Raw genomic sequence first — 21,382 nt, 5'->3', positions numbered from 1 at the left:
CTTGAGATGATTGTCGTCCCCGGTGGAAACTCCACGATATCCTCCCGTATCTCCAGATCGTTGTAGAAGCTAACCACGTGCGGTTCATTATTACGGAACATGCACGATCCGTTTGCGGACGGTAACCGATGAAACAGTGGATCGTCGTCATCTAAAGAATATAATATTCGTAGCATATAAATGTGTGTTACAGTCAAATCAATAATAAACTGTGTTTTCAATGTTCGTACCGCAATTCATTGATCTACCAATCCACTGCCCATCCTCGCAGATAATTTTCCACGTCGTCTGTTCTCCAGTAATTGACGCAATGCAATCGAACGTTATCTCCGTCCCGGATGGAAACCCTTCGTCACTGCTTTCATCCATCTGCTCTCCATTCTTGTAAACCAACGAGCCATGGATCTTGCCCGGTGGACCACACTCTCTACCGTCGTTTTCATCCTCGGACGAGGTCACATTGTTACCGTCGAGCACGATGATTGAGCTGCTGTCATCATCGCGCGATTTGCGTGATGAGATGTATCCACAGTTGATCGTTTCGGGTGTCAGTGAACCGAGGGCACAATCTGAGAAGGGAATGGAACGTTAGTAAGTGTGAGCTTCTGGACGCAAAGTACTGGAGAGCTAGAATACTTACCCATCTGCACAGATGATGCACTTCCCATGCCACTTTCGCACTGGATCATCACGGAACTACCGTGAGCGATGGTAAGTCCAGCACGGTATCCTCCCTGAAACCAGAACTCTCTTTAAAATAAACTTTCTATTTAATACAAGTCTCTTCTTACCTGATACATTGCATGCATGATTGGTGGTAGAACACAAGGCGCTGGTAAACACTCTGGCAAGGAACTGACAGCCCACTCACCGTTCCAACAGCGTAAATTTGAAGGACCCTTTTAAAAAATTTTTTAATTGCACATTAATCGAGGTCCACATTAATCCTTGACGTAGAACACGTCCTCTTACCTGTGTGTTATAGCCATGGTCACACTGGAAATTGATCATCTTCCCGTTCTCGATCATCTCCATCGGTGTCAGGGAAGCAGTGGTTGGTCGCACTGCATCAATAGTCGTCAGATCCACCGAGGCATCGTAATACTTGCCGTGCTCAGTAGATGGTACAAAACAAGGCTCTAGAGTTAAAGAAAATTAAAAATTAAAAACTCTCCTTACACACCTGTCCATCCCACTTACTCATGCTACACGTCGGCTTGGTCGGTTTCCAACGCCCTCGTACACACTTGGCCGTCGCATTCGGATTGACAATGTTCGACACGTATCCCTTCGTGCAGGTAACCCGCACAATCGTTCCCGGACCGAACGTTTCGTTCGGATCCTTGCCCGGACGTACAATTTCCAGCTGCGCGTACGGTTCACTAGCCAGCGGTTCGCAAGGCCCCTTAAACTTCACCTTCCGTGCCGGATCCATACTATCCACGTCGGTCTGATTCGCTGCCTTTCGGTTCGCCTTCTGAGCTCGTTTCGTTTCCTCGATCGAACTGGCCGTATCTCGCTTGCGTCGTATAATTTGCGACTGTAGCTTCTCCATTAGCGTGTACGGATTTTCGTCCAAAGGTGGTTCTGTTCGATTACGTCCACGATACTGCGTCGCACGATACTGGTTGCCTTCGTTTCGATGGCTTGGTATTACCTCCGAAGCAAACTGCCAGCTCGTATGATATCGGCCAGTCAGTGGCGGTGGGAAATAGTTGCTGTAGATATCGTTTTCGTTCAGATGATCCGTTGTGCGGTTGTTTTCTGCACTCTCGACAAAATCCAACCGATAGCGAGACTGTTCGTTTATGTCCGGAATGGTAATAGGTGGTGGAAGCTTCGGTTTTCTTGCCTTACCTTGCTTCGTCTTGTGCGGTCGTGGTCGACGGGTTGCAGGTGATGGAGCAGGCGTGCCTACCATTTGACCCGTTTCAGTTTCGCGCCCATTCTGCATGCCACGGTTGCGACTAACCGGATCCGATTCCGGGTACGAATGCCATCGACCGTCCTGCACGTGAATGTCGTCATGTGTCGGCATCGTTCTTGCCTTGTTGAAGCCTAGAAGATTCTGCACATAATTCCGATACTTTGCCTTTATGCGCTCGTAGTACTTGCTGTAAGCTTTCTCCACATCCGAAAGCTCACGCCGTTCGCGTACCATCGCCGTACGGAAGGCGCTTCTTAGCATTGCGTTTCGGCTAGCCTCGATGCTACGCTTCGCACGGAAACGTTGAAAGTCCTCGAAGGTGTAGTGACGCTTGGAAGGGGTCTGTCCGCGATACGGTGTAGCAGAACGCTTCACTATCTCGTGCTGCTGATAGGCGTCATGCTCCTCTAGCTTACGCCGCAAATATCGATAATGTTGCTTGAGCTGGTTTGATCGGTGGAAGCGCATACGGAGATCCAGCGAGCGTCGTCGACGATTCCAACGCAACCGAGGATGCTGTCCGGGTGTACAGATCGGTAACTCTGTCGGACTCCACTTGCCACCGATACAAGTCGCCCCCGGTGGGCCTGTTTCGATCACATATCCCTTGTCACACTCGTACATTATCTGCTTATTGTTGATAACCTTCCGCACGTACGGTCGATAGTCGTACAATCCCATATTGCCTACCAGCAACACCTTCCCGTTAGGGATGTATCCCGGAAACTGGCAGTACACCTCCGTACACTGTGGCATTTCACCAGTCCAGTTACCGAACGAGCAGATCAGCACGTAGTTGTTCGGATCCGGGATTGGTTTTCCACCCGGTGCGGTGAGATTATAGCCATCCTTACACTTGAACCTTGCCCTCATACCGTGTTCCGTTTTCGGTGCCAACACCATGCCAAATTTAGGCGGCTTTGGCATCGTCTTACACCGTGCTGGTGCACATCGCGGGATCACGCTCCACGTTCCATTGTTGCACGTCGGAGGCGATAAGGACGAGAACGGAAATTCGTAGTGTTCATCGCAGATAACTTCCAGCACTGTTCCATGCTTCACTTTCGAGCTACTACCGCTAGTTGGCACAATAGTCGTGGCATTCACATCTATGTCGAACTCGATCGGAATCACCTGCCCTTGTGAGATGGATGGGACGACACATGGTGCCAAGCACTGCGGCAACGGGTATCGCCAACGGCCGTCAATCTGACACACGGAAGAGGTGTTGCCTACTAGCAGCATCTCTGGATGACAACGGAAAATTATACTAGCTCCAAGCCCGGTGCCACTCTCGATGTTTTCCAGCCAACCGTTGTACAGCGTTCCTGGATGACCACAGTTGATTTCTGAGAACAGAAGAAGAACACAAATTAACTAAGAAATAGCGACAAAAATAAACATGACAATTATACTTACCCTTGCATGCTGGAAGCGTTCCAGTCCATCGCTTATCAGCACCACATCGACGGGAACTTTCGCCCACAAGCGTATATCCGTAGCGACACTCGTAACTAACCACGGAGTTGTAGGACGTGCTCGTGTAGATGGCCTTGCCATTTCTCGGATTTTCCGGCGATGGACACTGCACCGAAGTTACCACTGAAATGAAATAGTGTCCGTGCTTGTTTACAACACATTTACAATCGAAATGGCTGACTGCTGCCATATTTGAGTAATACGAACCTGCGTGTATAATAGTATTGTGTACACATACTAACAAATAAACCAAAATGATTGCCAAATAGTGTAACAAACTGAAGCCTTTGTTTAATTTCTTTCTATTTTTCCCCCGTTTGTGACTTACAAAGCAATATTCTCAAGAGCAACAGAACAGATAATTCGATACAATCTACAGATTACGAGTGAATGAAATAGGAGAAGAAGGTGCGTATTATTCTACCAGTTAAAGGAGTTGCTAGTTTGCGAGAAAAGAAAACACTCTTTCTCCCACCAAAAAAACCCGTATGACACTCTTCCATACGTCCCTTTGCTTGCCAATTCTTCGTCTAGCGAACAAACTATACTCCATTAAAGTGTCCACATTGCGCAATTTACTACACAGCTAACGTCACCGCTTGTCATCCCCTGTTTTGGGGCAAAAACCAAAATCACCACCGCCAATCGCTAATACCCGTATTACAGATCACTTCATTTTGTTTAACACCTTCTTCTACTGTTTCATTGCCTGAGTACCGAAGACAAACGTAATAAAACTCAAAATCGTACAACAAAAACATAAAGCCCGATAAGCAGCAAACATAAACGAGAAACATAAACTTCCGGATTTTCTTCCGTGTTTCCCACACCCAACCCCAAAACCCCGTGGCATGGCAATTATGCGGCTACCCGGAAAGGTTAAACAAAATGAAACGAAATGAAACAAGTATTAGAGATTGCGGCAATGAATTTATTCATGAAATAAACGTCACACTTGAGTACAATTTTAATCGCGTGCCAAGACTTATGTGACAGTTTGATGCGAGTCCGTTTTTGCTCCCTGCTTTGCCCTTTTCTGCTTGCCTTTCACACCCTCCACTTCCCTTCCGTCTTACTATCTTCGCCCATGCTGTCTACAGATTGAGATTTTCTTTCATGATCCATTAAATCTGTTGTTGCGTCTCTCGACAACCTTCTCTTTTACTACACCTTGATCCACACAGTACGTACACACGGACAGCTTCTAGTAAATTCAAAGCGACACTCTATGCTACGGTTTTTCACTACGTAAATATTTGCTTTAATATATGTAGCATCCATCCACCGTTCCCATCCATCTAGCTCCTCTACGTCCCCTACCCACTCACGAAGCACGATAAAATCCGGTACTCCCGCAATCCGTCGCAAAGCAATAAGAAACGGTGAGAATGTGAAATGATTGTGAGAAGCACAGATCTGCCTCGCACGCCGTGCTGACGTTGGCTAATTTTAAGAGTGATAAATTTGGGGTAGCGTGTTAGCTTCGTAACTCTTTTTCAACGCTTTTTCAACGCTCTACCCAGTCCCGCTTTGCCTCAACTATGTGCTGCCATGTTTATACCCTACGCCTTTAAATACTACACTGGGGAGGGAGGATGTAAGTTATGATACTGTTTTTCTGGTCACTTTAATGTACTACACTCTGCCACGATAGGCCACGCGCATATCTGATCAACGAGCGAATCGTATCACCGAGCATGGCAGGGACCGTTCGTGGTGGAGTCATCAAAATCGGTAGGACTTTCGACGTCTGCTGTCCTTGTCACATTGGTCAGACTGTGCCAAAGCTACTACACTACTAGTAGTGTCTTAGTGTAATACTGGACTATATAAACCAAGAGATAGATAGGTACTCTATCTATATGATGGTGATCTAAACGGAATCTGAGTCCCTAATGTTCTTGGACCCGCTACTTCCAATACTGCCCATTAGAGAAGTGTCTAATCTAGTCCGCCGCAGGTAGAGCTTAGTAGTTTGGAGTATTCAATGTTGGGATGTTAGTGGAGAAAACAAGTGCACAAATTTATTAGTACATGCGGAAGCTTCCATTATTCTTCTAACGGGAAGAACTTCAATGCTCAAGGAATCCAAGTTGTAGCAATATTAAAAGAAGAGCTAGAAAATTACTTACGAACACAGGTCGGCAGCTCCTTGGGTGTCCACGATCCATCAGCTTGACAGTAACGTTCAGCTCGTCCAACCAGCTCATACCCTTCACCGCAATGGTACGTTACCTTGCCTCCAAACGTGTAACTCTCCCCTGCATGCCAACCATGAGCAGGATCTGGGGGCTGTCCACAGGAGCGTGCTGGATCAAATACACGAAGCACGCAATTTTACTCCACACCCGATTTTACAACTTCTCTACCACGCTTCCTTAACGTTTACTTACGTTCACACGAAATATCCGGACCGTACCAGCTCGCTTGTCCATCAACGGCCAAACACTTGGCTCGAGGAAAACCGGCTGTAGCATAACCCGTGTGGCAGTGGTACTGGACCGTTGAGTCAAGATCAAAGGTGGCCTGTTCCGGGAGGGCGGAGTGTCTGGCGTGTTCGATAGTCGGTGGTTCCAGACAGTAGACTGCAAAGCAAGTCAATCGAGAAAAACGATTTTATTTTTCAGCGCTTACCAAACCACAACTCGTACTTACTGTTCTGCTTGCAAACCGGCTCACTTCCCGCCCAACTTCCGTCCGCCTGACAGAGCCGACTCTGCAACCCTACCACGTGATATCCATGCGGGCAGGTGTAGGTAGCACGCGATCCAAAATGCTTCCCGGACAACGTTACCGACCCTAGACTGGGTTGCGCCAGATCCGGACACTCCCGATCTGGTTTGATGCAGGACATACCGCACGCCCCATCACACAGACACTTTTTCTTCTTGCTCTTGCAGTCCTCATCCGACGAACATTTGCGCAAACACTTTTGACCCTGTGGGAGCAGAAACAATCGCAGTTATGGGGTAGACTCTCACCTACGGTCGCCCGAAGCGAGCCTCTTACCAGCAGTGTTGCCTGTTCCTCGTCCCGTGGACATTCGGTCGAGGGTGAATTCCTCGGATTCTTGTAGACCCGCCCATCGTCATCCGCCTCGGACGATTCTTCGTCCTCGTCCCATTCCGAATCGTTGTCGTCGTCCGCTTCGGTAACGGCCGCTGTCGGGACGCAGTAAACTGGGGAAGGAACAGTCGCCAGGAATGCAGATATTGAATATAAATATTTCCCGCCAAACGTGCACCTGCACGTAATGTGCAAGCTCATTGCAGACGAGAACGAGAGGCCGCGCACGTCTGGGGGTCGAGTCACGATCGACGTACTGGCCGCGATCCAACGCTATGTTGTCATTGTTTGTGTCGGCGGTGTTAGTACCACTGGGTACTTATTTTAAGTTTCCTTCGTCTCGAACGAGTTAAGCCGTGGTTGTGCTATAGGAGGTCAACTCGGAGGGAAGGAAGCGCGTAGCAAGGTATGAGGGTATGAGAGTGAAAATAATGAAATTCCTCAACATTGGCAACTAAATAGCTAATTTACAAACTGATCAGCGAGGAATGCTTGTTTACATCGCATTCGTATTTCGCTTTCTTTCGCTAACAGAATAACATTCTATTTTTGGAGCCTGTAAGAGGCTTATGGTTGGTGTGATTACAGACTACAGACAACAGGCCACAATTTTACATTCGACAGGCTCGCCATTATCGCAACAGAATCACTATTTCCGCGTCGGATGAGAAATGCATACAAAAAGGTCAGAAGATTCCAATTCGGTCCAATGCAGTGCAATCGAACACGCAGCTGGCTTCTCTCTCCTTATCAGTCGCGAAAACGCGCGCCCAAGATGCGTAACATAATGTCACACCATCTAACATACACACACAGGCCACACACACACACACATATACACACACAGGCCATGGCTGCTCTAAAAAAAGCCATCCAAGAGCGCGAGACTGTGTCGACACACATGCCCGTGTGCGGCCCAACCGAGACACGATGTCTGGTGCAGCCGAAACGGAAACCCAAGAACCGGCGACTCAAGTACTTCCGCTGCTTGGGGTTTACTACGCACCAAAGGCAGAGTGTGGCAGAGTGCGACCGCGTGATCGTACGATCGTTGTCTGCCGACACCTAGCGAGACTTGTTGGAGCCATTGCACTGGTTAGAGACTCTGCACTGCATTGCACCAGCTGCTGCTGCTGCTGCTGTTGCGTTGCCGGGGAAAGCGAGCATAGCTGACGAGCGTGAGTGTACGCGCACCCGAAACACCGGCGAACGGGGAACAAGATTTCGCGACCGCAAATCCCGAAATAACCAACCCCCCGGGTGTGTGTGTGTGTGAATGTGGTGTACGAGCAGCAGTTTGCCAGACTGTGACGAAAGCCTCTTGTCGCTGATCTCGCAGACACACGCGCACAAACTTACAGACAGAAACACTGAAGAGCGTACACACGTTTGGGCAATTGTTGGCAGACATCGTGGCTAGACGTGTGCACAAACGACGAACAACCAGACAGGGCAGACAGGACAGACAGACAGTCTCAGACGGTACATCTCTCCACCGAGCGTCACCGCATCATCTCTCTGCAGCTCGCAGGACACGTTGGAGTTGTTTGATCGTGGGATCGCAACTTGGAGTCTGCGAGACACACTTTGTGAGTTTGTTTGTGTCGGTTTTGTTTGCCCGGTTCCCGGTCACCGATTCAGTTGCGGCAGTTATGACACACCGCAGAGAAATATGCTACTTAAGGTTAGTTAACAGATCCTGCGTCGTATGCAACTGCGCGACGGGAGCACACAGCAAATGATGACAAATCCGGACCGATTACGTGTAACTGCCGGTGCCGGTGACAGCAGGGAACAGCGCGAGGGCTATTTTTGTAGGGCAAACGGCTTTTGTACGCCAAAGTGCACCGAAAACAAACGCACGCGCTCCCGGTCGATTGGTTTGACCGGAAAGGTCACTAACTCGTTTATTACCGCCAGGTGAACTGAGCCGTAGCCGGTAGGGAGTAGTGCATTCGAACTTGTCTGACGCGAGAAGGCGCGATCGGGCCGTGTTGGCGAGGTTTGCCACAAATTGGTATGGTGCTGTATCAGTTATTTGTGTTGAGCTGACTTATATAACGTATAGGTAGCTGAAAAGAGTGGATTATTTGTTCCATTATGTGATCGTTTACTTGAACTTCGATAGAGTTTTAGAAACATATTAGAAAAATTTGATTATATTTATAAACTTTCCGATGCAAAATGTTTACAAATTCTATCCATTTACGTACTCAAAAACGCATAGAAGAACATGTTCATATTTTACCCCAACTTTTGGGACTTGCCACTCCTAAACGCCTCCCTAATACTACGTTGGGCGCGTCTTCGTTCTCACACCTGATGAAACAAGCGGGAAAAACAGCGATGTAAACATTTCAAAATCAGCTGTCCCGCGGTGTCCAGGACGGAGCCGAATACAGTTGCGAGAGATTCGGCCGAAACGTTCAGGATTCGCGCCACACGTGAGAGAACACGTGAGAGCGCTCCCTCACCCATACAAACACACCCGAAGAGCGCGGGCCCATTTACACACGCACGCACACATTGCCCGTGTGTGCAAAAACAAAATAAATAAGAAATCCCTAAACGACCTTCCCGTGTCGACCAGCCCTTAAAAGCCCTCCCGGAATGTCACCGATAACGACGATGTGGAGAGCTTGCTCACACACTCGAATGCTTTGGCCCCATTTTTTTTTTGTAGATAAAAGCATGCAGAAAATGGAGATTTGTCCTCACGCGAGTTACAAAGACCAGAAGCTCGTGGAAAAGTGAGGTCACACGAAAAGGATGTCACAGGATCTCTTGTACGCTGTGAGCTGGCTTGTTCTGGATTGTCACTTTTTTGCTCTGCGCTGCCTCGCTTACGTACTTACGGGGTACGTAAAGGTCACGGCCTGTTTTGCACTTTGGAGAATGGAGAAAAAAGACGCTTCACACTACTTAGAGCGACCCCTGACGTGACCCGACCCAGACACAGCACCTCCCGCGTACGCGTTGTACTCATAGAGCAAGCCTTAGATTGCCCAACCGAAAAGGCTCACCCGTTTTCACCAATATGGCTGACAGGAGCAGCCAGCAGAGAAGATTTTTCTTGAGCAGCAACATTTTTCCTTACAACACAACTTTGCCGTCGTCGTTAAAATGCGCGTTCTCCAAACTTCGCGTCAAGCGATACACAATTTCATAAGGGAGGCCACCGTTGTTTTTTTCTTCTTGCTTCTTTTTGTACTTTGCTCCACACTTTTGCTCACTTAACCACACTTGACCACCGCAGGAGCACTAGTAGTGGGATCGATTTTCCAGTCCGAAAAAAACACGCACAGCTTCCGGAAAACGCCAAGCACTGTCCATCCAGCTGCACAACTAAGTACGGGCTGCTGCAGCTTCCGCTTGGCAAGGGGGTTTTTTTTTCGCCGTTCTGTTGCCTTCCTCCGTTCGCCTTATTTTCTACTCATTCACTTTTCCGTCTTGTGCCTATGGGACACGCGCGCGCGAGCAAGCAGCACTAGCCGAGAGCTGCTTCCACTCGCGAACAGTGTCGGGTCGATTCTCACGACGATTTCACAACGCTCGGTCGCCGCTGGTTCTGCGACCAGGCGATCCGATCCGATCCTTGTCTGTTATGCCACACTGCCGTTTCCGAGTTCCGCTTTACAGCACTTCCCCAGCAACCCGACGTGACGTTAGTGGATTCAATTGAACTGTTTTCATGACTGTTTTGTCAGGCAGAGCGACATCGTTTGTGCGAGAGAGAGAGCGAGTTCGGTGCACTTGATACTGAGGGTGGGAAAATCTTCTTGGTCGCTCACGGAGATGATAGTATGGTTTTTTGAAGTAATTCGTTGCGATTTTCTCGACAGCATACCAAACGCTTCAAAAACGCTTAATTTTGACAGGTTTTTGTGACTCAACTTTTAAATTAAGACAATTATTTTAGGTTATTTTTGCGAATTAAGAAATATGTATATGAATAGACATGTTTTAAACAAACTCCATAAAAAATTACCCTCTAAAGAGGAAGTATTACATCGTCATATTTCAGAAGAAAATTTAATCCACCAACACGTGTTCACTGTAGGGTTGCTTCATTTGCAGCACTTTCAAATGGTTTAAGCGTTTTACGCCAAAAAGTATGCAATACACATTACACCTCCTCAATGAATTGCTTTATTCCCGATAGCGGTACTTAGTATATCGATAATTTTAACAATTTCACATTGATTGATTGATAAATTATTCACATTGATAAATTATTCTTCAAATAATTGTGCTTATTACAATATTCACTAGATTTTTTATTTTTTATTACACTTAAACACCAAACACTTTAATATTTAAGCTCAAACAAACAACTTTCACCAGAAGTGTTACTTCATTACACTCCGTTTCCCTTTCCGTGTACAGAATACTGAAACGATCGGGCCGACGTTCAGTCTACCCTTTTCTCAGTACGCACGGTATCTCACGAGCACAGACGTTCTGACGACAACGACCCGGGACGCACTGCTCTCGGTACGGTCGACCGTGTGAAGCGTAGTGATTTCGAAAATAGTTCATGTGGGTGTGATACGTTTTTTTTATTGTTGCGGTTACTACTTTCACACCGAATAATTCGTTGCCTGTCGGTACACACCGTAAGATTGTTTATTGTAGATGGTGTTATCCTTGCGCTTGATGATCATGTGACTTATTTTCACATTATTTTCACCATCTGTTTACTGCTCTCTAGCGTTGTGTTATAAACCAAAAACATTCACAACACAAATTGACTAACCCATAATGGACGGATGATAAACGATTCGCCGCATGACAGGAGCCTTTAAGCGTCGGATTTTAAATTTAGATTTATTGACCATAAAGCGTAGAGGAGAAGATGGGTGTGTCCGGTGTGCAAAAACAAAAATTGTACGCAAGGTAAGGTTATGGTTGGCCAAGGCAGTTTTATCCGCCTAACTTTAATTCTTTCTTTCAAACATATTCATACGAAAACAAAAAAACCGAAACATCATCATTCATCAGCAGCGTCATTATTCATTTTCTTCTCATCTCTCGGTTTATGCTGTTTTGCGCCCTTAATACAATGTTTCCGTTTTTTTTACGTTTCTTTCTCTTTTTTTTCTCGTGATATATATACGTATAATATAGTTTGTGTGTTTTGTTGTTGTTTTTGTTGCTTGTTCTGATCTTGAAAATACACTCACATACACACACACACACAAATACAGACGCATTCTTTATATGTATGTATAAATCAAAAGTAACTAATGCAATATATTACTTAAAAGATTTTACATAAAAATTTGATAGTTCTTCATCGCATAATATTGTGTGTTGTGCTGCGGTTTGTTGCTTTATGCTACTTTCTTTTCCTCGCTGTCTTTCTTTCCTGTATGCTGTCTGCGCGTGTGTGTGTGTGTGTGTGTGTTTGTCTTTTACTAATGATTACTTGTTTCATTTACTTGTGCGTGTTATTCATATATTTATAAGATTTTACTTGTTTGCACATTTCTTTGAAGCTTTTTTATTTCTTCCGCTGTGGGTTTCTTTTGATTTCATTTTCTATTTTGCGATCAATTGAATTATTTTGTAAGAGGCTGTGTGTAAGTTCTGTTTTTTTAGTCTGTATTGCATACATCATACACACACACATGCATTACCATTCGACTGTCTAAACGTGTTCGACCTGGTACAGTTACGGTAATACTAAACCTGAAACACTATCACACCCACACTTAGGTTAAACGAGTTTCAACCACCGATCGGATCGTGAGCCTAAGGACTCTACCGTACAGCAGCACCTACTCTACACATTTATGTTTATATATATATAGGTTACCTGGTTTGTCTCACAGCTGTTGAAAAGTGGGGAGAGGTGGTTCGAAGCGTGAACATTGAATTGATACTGAAGCATCATGTCCGGCCGGGGTGGTTTTCTGTGCAAGATTTCATTATCAAGGACCAGCCTCAATTTCTCATTCCAGATGAGAATGTTTTTTTTTTTTTTTTTCAATTAGCTGAAACTCTTGCTTTGAGTGTGTATGTGTGTCAGGTGGCGATATTTGTGTGAGTGAGAGGGTTGAAGGAAACCACCTAAACTATGTTTCGTGCTTCTTGGGCTTTAGTAGTATTTGTATTATGTTGCACATGTTACTGCTGATTGCTAAATCGTGTCCAGTTGTATGACTCTCTAGTGACTATTCGCTCATTTGGTACGACATCAAAACGATGGGAATTTACTATAGATATTGTTTTTTTGTGTGGTTTCTTTTCCGTTTTGTGATTTTTTAAATGTTGCAATGGATGCGGTAAAGATATGACAACTACTAGTTTTTTGCTTCTTCTATTGATATCTTACGTGTTACGTTTTACAACTATTGTTGTATGCTGGATAAGCTAGGATTTGTGCAATGTGTATATGTTATATTTTTCATACTTTTCTTTTCTTCTCCTGTTTTTGTCAGACGTTGCACTCAAGAGAATTCAAAACTTTCAGTACAATAAAATTCTCTCAATCTTGTGGATCGACAAAACTAAAATATGTTCTTCAAAACATACCTGCGCACAGTTAATCTGGGTCAGTATATGTTCTCAGGAAGTTCAAAAAGATGTTTTCGATAATGTCATGATAGGATTAAAACAGCCAACTGATTTATAAACAAAGCATCAATTCCGCACTTCAAATAATGCAAATTAATCAACTCGTGAACCTTCAACATAATTTACAAGCTATTTTTTTTAAAGCAGATTCAATTCTTCGCCCAAAAGTCGTATGCACCCAAATAAGCAAATCCTTAACCTTAAACTAAATAATAATCAACGATATTTATAGTTCGATCACAATCAATTTTGTAGCGAAATTATAATCCCTGTCAGTAATCCAGTTCGTAGAGCGATTAAATAATCAATGCCAACTCCATAGTAACAATATTTTGAGCGATGACTGTGCGATCTCTGTTGAATGCCGCGAGTTACATTCGCGATCGAGTCAGGTTTGCGCAGAGAACTAAACTCACCAGAGCATAAAGTGAACGTAAGTGTTAAGTAGCAGTATCTGAGCAGTACCAGTGAGTGTTACACATCACTACATAATTTCATTCCTGTAATCTTCACATAAAACTTTTCAGTTGATGGGAAGATAATCGTCGCGAAGTCTGATGGATACAGTGCGTCCTATCTTTAGGTAGCGTTTTTGTAGGATCCTTTTGATTCGCTAAGCAATTTTACATGCTGCATGCAGTTTTTGTTTGTGTTGTGAGGACTCTTACGTCTATTCATATACTCGCGACAAGACAACTCCGCTCCGAATACGGAATTGTTTGAATTCTATTACAATATGGCTCTGTTAACCTTAAGAAGATGGATGTGCAAAAGGGTGAATTCATTTCATTTTTTTTTTTTTGCTAACACAGTGTGCAGGCGTGTGTCCTGACATCGCGTTGGACAAGTATTTTCCTAATGTCCTTTATGAACACAATTCGTTATCTAACGTTACGCTTGTGTGATGGGGAGATTCTTAATCTTACTGGCATCGTTCCACTCAACTTTCTTACTGCTTCAAATCGAATTGCTTACCGTCGTGTTCCGAATTGCCGTATACTACAGATGATCGATCGTCCTCGGCTGCAGGTGCTCCATCTTTGCCCGCTCGAAGCTTCAGTGTGATCAGATTGTGACGGTTCTCTAGTGCTAGTGCCAGATAAGAACCACCGCTAAGAATTTCGCACGTCGTGATGCGTTCCTCTGGTGTGTACACGGCCAGCAGATTGCCACTGTCGAGCTGCCAGAGCCGAATGGACAGATCGCGTCCTTCCTTATCACTCGAGAGTAAAATTTTGCCTGTGGGATCTATCTTTAGCAGGGTCACCGGGGCACTGTGTCCTACCAGCGTACTACGACAATTACCTGCAATCATACGAGAAGTAAGTTACCTTATTAAACGCGCGTCGTTGGAGACATTCACGACGACTTACCGGTTACCAAGTCCCAGATTAAAATTCTCGCATCTTCCAGTCCAGCGATGACACAGGTGTTGGTTTGCGAGATCGCTAGCGATACCGTGTTGCAGGACGGTTTCCACTTCTTGAACAGTGTGCCACTCTGCAGATCGTACACCACGATAAAGTTGGGACTCGGTTCTGCCAGCTCCTTAGCCACAACACACACGTACGATCCTTCGTGCGTGATCGCGGACAGTGAGGTGATAAAATCATGGTGCGGTATGCGGAGATCGTACAGTAACTTTTTCTGCGAGAGATGCCACACCAGCAGTGGGAAAGGTTTCTGCGTTTCATCACCACAAACGAGAATTCTGGAAGACAACATCAGGCGTTAGAGAGCTCTTTTGAGGGTACCTAGCGAAATCAAACACCTTACCTTCCATCGCCGGACACTAGAAGTGAGTTCAGGAAGCGATCTTCACCCGCCTTGAACGTGGTCACACAATCGCCCGACTCGATGTTCATCAGATTCACGTACATACGGTTGCGGGATAGACATACCAGATGTGACGGATCGTGCAGTCCAAAGTAGGGCATCTTTTGGTTCATCACACCCTTTAGCGTCACCTTGAACTTGCCTTCGTTAAGATCAATGATACGTATCTCCCGACGGCATAGTACCGCAACTCCATAGTCACCGACCGGGCAGATTGCTGATGGTTGGGGTACTCCCGTGAGTGTGCGTACCTTGCGGCATCTAGAAGTGAGAAATGAGCCACACTGTTAGTAAGAACCTCTTGCAGAGAAATTCATCAGACATAATACTTACTTCGCAACATCCCACACGCAGATTTCTTCCCGCTCGGTACTAAGCGATATAACAAAGTATCCCTCGATGCTCAAGTTCATCATCAGATCGAACCCAACGTTTGGAAGCTTATCATCTGCTGCCTTCTCACTCTCAACTGTCATCTCGTCCAGCATCAAACGCTCCAGGAACGGTACAGTACTGCTATCGATCGTCTCAAGCCATTGCTGCACAATCACACTGTCTGCGTACGGCGACCCAGCAGGCTGTCGCTCAGCTACCAACACCGGACGTAGTAACGAATACAGCTGATGGCCATCGTAGTTGAGCGCCTTAAAATGTGACTCGATGAACGATTTTAGAAGCGCCACATGGGTACCAGCACTAGTGGCACCGTCTACTAGACAAATGTCGTTTAAAATATGAACACATCCGGTAGCGATCAGTTTGTCTTGCAACCAGGCTAGATCGGTCAGGTACGCAGAGTTGGAAAATGAGCTTCCGGTCACCATCGCATCGAGCTTGTACTTGTGGTATGGCAGTTCGACAAACTTCCTATAGTTAAAACTAGAATGGGAAACAGTTGGATAAATGATCTTGTTCTTCCACTCCAGAGAATGCGTCCTACTCACCATTTCTCTTTGCCCTTCTTATCGAGAAACGCGTTTGGTTGCAGCTCGTAGAAATCGTACAGAATTCGATGCGCCTGCTTAATGTCGGCCTCGTACCGCTTTTCCGCCACCTGCCGGAGCGTCCTATCTACGACGATAATGTTCTTATTGTGCAGAAAAAGTGGTCCCATCTTCCAGCAAAAGTGCGTCCACAGTTTAGTAGTTGATCCTACGGGGGAAAGAAACCACAGTTGAGAAATGACTGAGTGTCCTAACGTTAACGTAAGAGCATTTCATACCGGTAACTAAATTAGAGTTCCTTATAAGTGTAATGATTTCTGTCTCCAATAAGCCTTCTCGAGAGGCTAGCAGCAGTGAAACGATCAGCCTTACGATGGCAGCAGTAAACTTCTCTTCTAGAATCTCAAACACACGCTCACTGATGTGTGATACGGATGTGTCCGAAAGGTTGGTGATGCCAAGCCATCCGAGCCACCACAGAATCTAAAAAGAAAACCCCTTGTATCACTAGCATCTGAGAAAGTTTGGCCACTCTGAAACCCATACCTTTGCTTGAATCGAAATCTTTTCACCGGACTTCTTCCAGCATTCTGGCAACTGCAAAGCCCCATTGGCAGCGTATATATCACCTCCTCCGAAGCAAAGCACATCTTCCCATTGCTCCTGGGTGAATGGTGTGAGAAAGAGGAAGCAGCTATCGTCTCCAATACGTTCTCGAAGACGTTGGAGAACAACACTGTCAGCATTTGCTAGATCTTGCCCGGTGCCAGCGGAACTAACCGTCAGCACAAGCTTCACGTTGTCCAACAGCGTAACAGGCAACCAATCGAGGTCCTCCACATCACGGAGTGAATCGATTGAGTCGATCAAGATGGTGATCTGCTGCTTAGAGCTCTCGAGCAATGATTTCAGCACACCAGCATAGGATGGAATGGTCTGTAAATGAAAGTTACGAAGAGTTCTGACTTTGTCCTTACATCGTCTAAAGATTTCTCCACTTACATGCTGGCAGCGTGTCGGAACTCCTTTGATTAATACTGATATCTGCTCCGTGATCGATCCCAACAGTCCAGTAACGTCCGAACTTTGCATAGTAAGATTAGCGTACCTGTAAACACCAAAACAAAGCCATTAGGTTTGCAATCACGCATCTATTGTTTCGTCGTCCAGCTTAGACGAGCCTCACCTCATCACCAGATGTGATTCTGGCAACCAGGTGTGAAGATTTTGTGACAGCTTTGCCATGAAAACGCTCTTGCCTGCCCCCATCGAACCGTATACAACGAGCGGTTTGCCGCGGGTCGATGTTAGATACTCACGAACACGCTCGGTCGTACTGAAGTTGGCGCAGTTTTCATTCAGCACACGCGAATGCCGATTCACCTCTTCGAGCTCACTCAACAGACGACGATCGACGCCGTACGTGCAGTGCGGTATCGAGTACTTGCTAATGTGTTCGTCGATGATAGAATCGATCTCGTGCGCTAGACAAGTATCCAGCATTGTACCAAACTGCTCCTGTTGCTGTTGGGCAATGTTGGCCGGGATGCGGATGATGTGCTTTTCGGACAGTTGATTCTAAGAGGAGAGAGTAAAATTGGGAAGAAGTAGTTAGTAACGCTTGGAAGCTATGCCGTTGTCACATCGTACCATACCTTTAGATCATTCTGTATGTTGCTCAACCTTCGGACCATTTCTGCCTCAACCGAGGACAGTCCTTCCGATTTGGGTGCTGCTACAGCGCTCTGTATCCAGATACAACGCTTGGAAAGCTCTTGGCTAATCAGAACGGTATTGTTAATTTCCTGTACGATGAAAAAAAAAGGTTCCATTAAGGATTAACTCCGAAAATGAGAGTTCATCAAGAATCCAAACCTGTTCAACAACGGTAGTTAAGTAGGAATCGCGCAGCTCTTTCGAGAAAATATCGATCAACGTCTGGAGCAGCAACGCGAGCTCCTTCTGCGATTCTTCCGACGACATTACCTGGAATGATGTTCCCAAAAGAAGCATGAAGCAATCGGAATCTTAACTTTTCGAATACATCCTCTACATACCGGTGTAGCGGTTGCATTCAACCGATAGCACGCTGGCTGCGATTTGTCATCCAGCACGTACCACTTCTCCAAAATCGCTCGCTCCGACGGATTTCGCTCGGCCATCTGAAGCGCAGCCACAAAGTCCTGGCTTTCGATCGTCAACGGCAGCAGTGGATCACCCAACGTACCACCAAGGAACAGCACCGGTATGAGGTACGAATCACAGGACTGACGTGCAATTTCCGCCAAACAGTTCGCGGCCAGCTCGTGTCCGCCCTGCGCTTCTAGAGGCCCACTAAACCACTTGTTCACATCGAAACTGTTCCCTTTCGGCTGTAGGACATGCAGATCGGCTACGTGCAGCTCGAACCCACGGCTCTGACACTTCTGATTCAGCGCCTTAAACACCTCCCGCAGCATAGCTTTCTCCGTCTGGAAGCCTGTGAAAAAGCACGATAAGCGCGATATCAATACACGAATCAATTGCCCCCAATCGTAATCCATGTTGCATGCAGTCCCTGTAGTTTGTATAACTCTTTCCTGTTTGCTCTTTTTTTCATTTCCTTGTTTTCCATTCGTACCGCACATGCACGGAACCGGAAAGGGTCAATTCGATCACCGGAGGATATTACGTCGATTTCGACGCCGGGTCACGCGGTCATGGAAGCGCACTGAAGCGTGACGCTATAACACGATGGGGGCTGTGCAGTAGTGTCACTGCTACCGAAGCTGCTAGCATATAAATAAACTAACCAGCGCAAATCGGAACCATAATTGACATAAGGGAATCAAATCCAGTCGGTGAACGATTCGACATCACCGCTAACCTTCTACGGTTCTTGTCAGGTGGGAAAAAGAGGGAGTTTTGGGGTTTTAGGTGGCAGGGGAAGGCAGGGTACCAATTGGGACGAAAATAGGTCAGGTCAGGATATGGTGTTGCAAGCCACATCGGGCACATATTCAATCACAGCGTTCTGTAGAGCTTCTTTTGGCGTGTCCTCGCCTGATACTAGCTGTTGCTGGTTTCCCAATCTACAGTGGTGGGTTTATTCAAAAATTCTATTGCAACTTCAATGGTTATTCTACGGAAATCCACCAACAGAATACAACAATTTTCAGTCACAATTACACAACCAGACTTCACTCCTAAATGTATGCAACACACTGTATACTGCTGAACGTTCGTCCAGAACGCTTACCATCATCCGCTGCCAGTATGTAGAGGACGATCTTTTTGTACTTGTCCGTTCGCCTATTGGTGGTCGGTTTGCCGTACAGTGGTGTCAGGTTTTGCGGTAAGTTCTGATGCACTAGCGGTATATCACATGGTGGCGACACGGTCATCGGGCTGTTGGTGGTGGAATCTGGCAGCAGCAGCAGCAGCAAGTAGTGAGCAACAAATTGTGATTGATAGGTTAGTTGATTGGCGATTGAAAAATTACTATCTTCGAACACTGTTCTTCACAGTGATGTGCACGTGTTGGGAGATTTATTTAAAGGGCATGTTTAGTATTACAATGGACCGATTAAACTTCAATTTTTTATCAATATATGGAGATAATTTTATTTAAAAACAGCATTACTAAAGTTACTAAAAACCAGCATCAATAAATCTCCCGACGGCTACCAACAAGCTGCTATTCATTATTCATCTTACCCGACAGCGTCATCGATTGCACGTTCTGGAGTGCCTTCGGTTGTGCTCTGGCTCCATCCGCTCCACCTGGTGCGTTGCAACCGTTGGTAGCGTTGGAGCTGTTCGAGACTTGGCCCGTACCGGAAGCATCCGATGTAACTTCCGGGGCCGCTAACGGTGCCTCCTTTACATCGTTTGCCTTACTTTTGCCCTTATCCGCCAGCTGATAGGATGGCGATCTGAAGTTATACCAAACGTATTACAAACTAATTAGCAAAACCGTTTTCTTTCACAATATTTTAAGTAACACTTCAAGTATCAAATCAACACATACACACACACACCCTGTCCTGTGATTGATGATAATGCGACGTAAAAAGGCAACCCCGTCTCTTTTAACCTACGCACGGTACCGCAAATACCGAAGAGGCCGATAGGTGGCAAATACCGATAGGTGGCTACGCAGATTAAATATTATGTGTCTAGTGATGGTTGACGTCAACATTGGCGCACACTCTCGACAATACACCCTTAGCCAAGATAAACAGCGCGCAGTTGATGCATCGTGCCAACGTGTTCGTGCATCAATAATAAATCTACGGCGCACTCGAGCACATCATCACTCAGCACCATGCGTCTCCATTATGGGTGGGAAAGGAAAAATTAATTAGGATTTTTTCGAACGCGAGGAAAAAAAAAAGTAATCAAATTGGCAGTTGGTTGAACTGTGAAGTCTCATTTAGGAAGTTCAAAAAACTGCGTTCCCACATTTAATCACTTTAATTAGTTATGGTTAACATTTACATGAAACACCATGCGCCTCCATTAGGAAAGCCTCGTATGGTATTGTTTTATTAAAAATGAACAACAACAAAATACGTTTTTCGCTCTTTTTTCTCTACACATCAAACAAACTAAGGGTAAAAGTAACTGCAGGTAGCTTTGGATGGATAACCCCATTACCCAAACACTGCACGACCACATGTTGCTCTGTTGGCTGCTTATCGCAACCGCTATATCCAGGCCCACCACTGGCAGGTATCGTCACGTAAATCATCACCCCAGCACAGCAAATACGGTTATTATGGAGGCATAAAATTTAATTTTCCGACAGTGTGTGTCTCACAGCCCCTCAGAACCACGTTCTACCCGGGATCGATCGATACCCCGTGGAGGCCCGGTCGACGACTCTCCCTATGCATCACCGTGTGTCGAGTCGATGTGTGAAATATGTTTTGCCAACAAAAAAGGGCTACGTTCTCGTCAGCGACAAGGGAACGGTGAGCATACAAAATTAATATTCGTTCAACTCTATCTGTGTCTGTGCATGTGCGCTTTCTTACACTTTAAACACTCAAAAGGGGTTATTCTGAGTTTTTTTATTGCTTTGTAATGTAGTTCGTATTTCTATTTAAATTAGGAAAAATTAATCATTAATCCTTCAGTTCATGTATTGAAATTTTTCAGTACTTACTCTTCAGACTTTTCCGATACATTATCCTTATCCTTTTTGGTCTGGCCGGAACTACAGTAGTTGCCCATTTTACACTATGAACCGCTCTACACACACGCATACACACACTCACACAACCGCAATCGCTCAGACTCTGCTGACAACTCTAACGTCTCCAAAAAAGGATGCTTTCACAAATTTTTTCTTTCTTCACCTCACAATGCTCGTGACACTGCTCCGGTTCGCTTGTCAGATCGTCCGGATTCTGATCCAGCTTTTCGCTTTTCGTTTTGTTCTACTGTGCGGCTTTATCGGTACCATTGCCCCGTCTGCATCGTACGCTTCACTGCAAGCCTTGACGCGGGCGACGAGCCCTTTACTGTAACGTTGCTCCACACCGGATGCATTATGTACACACACACA

The 21,382-nt window shown here is 45.8% G+C and overlaps 2 protein-coding genes across 2 annotated transcripts in view; both read right to left on the bottom strand.

Moving 5' to 3' along the window:
• LOC126563780 (uncharacterized) overlaps positions 1 to 21,382 on the bottom strand; it is a 347,215-nt gene that overhangs the window by 6,361 nt on the left and 319,472 nt on the right. The window contains exons 2-13 of the mRNA XM_050220514.1: positions 9,496 to 9,564; positions 6,416 to 6,585; positions 6,062 to 6,344; positions 5,800 to 5,991; positions 5,539 to 5,715; positions 3,347 to 3,529; positions 1,201 to 3,276; positions 973 to 1,139; positions 792 to 899; positions 641 to 734; positions 231 to 569; positions 1 to 151 (exon numbers count right to left, since the gene is read on the bottom strand). Coding sequence (XP_050076471.1) covers positions 1 to 151; positions 231 to 569; positions 641 to 734; positions 792 to 899; positions 973 to 1,139; positions 1,201 to 3,276; positions 3,347 to 3,529; positions 5,539 to 5,715; positions 5,800 to 5,991; positions 6,062 to 6,344; positions 6,416 to 6,585; positions 9,496 to 9,559 — 4,004 coding nt within the window. The 5' untranslated portion in view covers positions 9,560 to 9,564. The remainder of the gene's footprint in view (positions 152 to 230; positions 570 to 640; positions 735 to 791; positions 900 to 972; positions 1,140 to 1,200; positions 3,277 to 3,346; positions 3,530 to 5,538; positions 5,716 to 5,799; positions 5,992 to 6,061; positions 6,345 to 6,415; positions 6,586 to 9,495; positions 9,565 to 21,382) is intronic.
• Positions 13,906 to 21,095, bottom strand: LOC126563867 (uncharacterized). Its single transcript, XM_050220647.1, has 15 exons — positions 20,981 to 21,095; positions 19,528 to 19,745; positions 19,070 to 19,234; positions 17,889 to 18,310; positions 17,707 to 17,817; positions 17,487 to 17,636; positions 17,018 to 17,409; positions 16,834 to 16,939; positions 16,378 to 16,767; positions 16,110 to 16,314; positions 15,832 to 16,039; positions 15,221 to 15,766; positions 14,828 to 15,148; positions 14,425 to 14,762; positions 13,906 to 14,356 (listed from the first exon to the last, which is right to left on the bottom strand). The coding sequence occupies exons 1-15, from the start codon at positions 21,046 to 21,048 to the stop codon at positions 14,001 to 14,003; spliced, it is 3,996 nt and encodes a 1,331-aa protein (XP_050076604.1). The 5' UTR covers positions 21,049 to 21,095; the 3' UTR covers positions 13,906 to 14,000.

Source organism: Anopheles maculipalpis, chromosome 3RL, assembly GCF_943734695.1.
Source record: "Anopheles maculipalpis chromosome 3RL, idAnoMacuDA_375_x, whole genome shotgun sequence".
In the NCBI taxonomy this organism is placed as follows: domain Eukaryota; kingdom Metazoa; phylum Arthropoda; class Insecta; order Diptera; family Culicidae; genus Anopheles; species Anopheles maculipalpis.
Note: the sequence above shows the minus strand (reverse complement) of the source record. Positions and strands in the feature narration are given on the sequence as shown.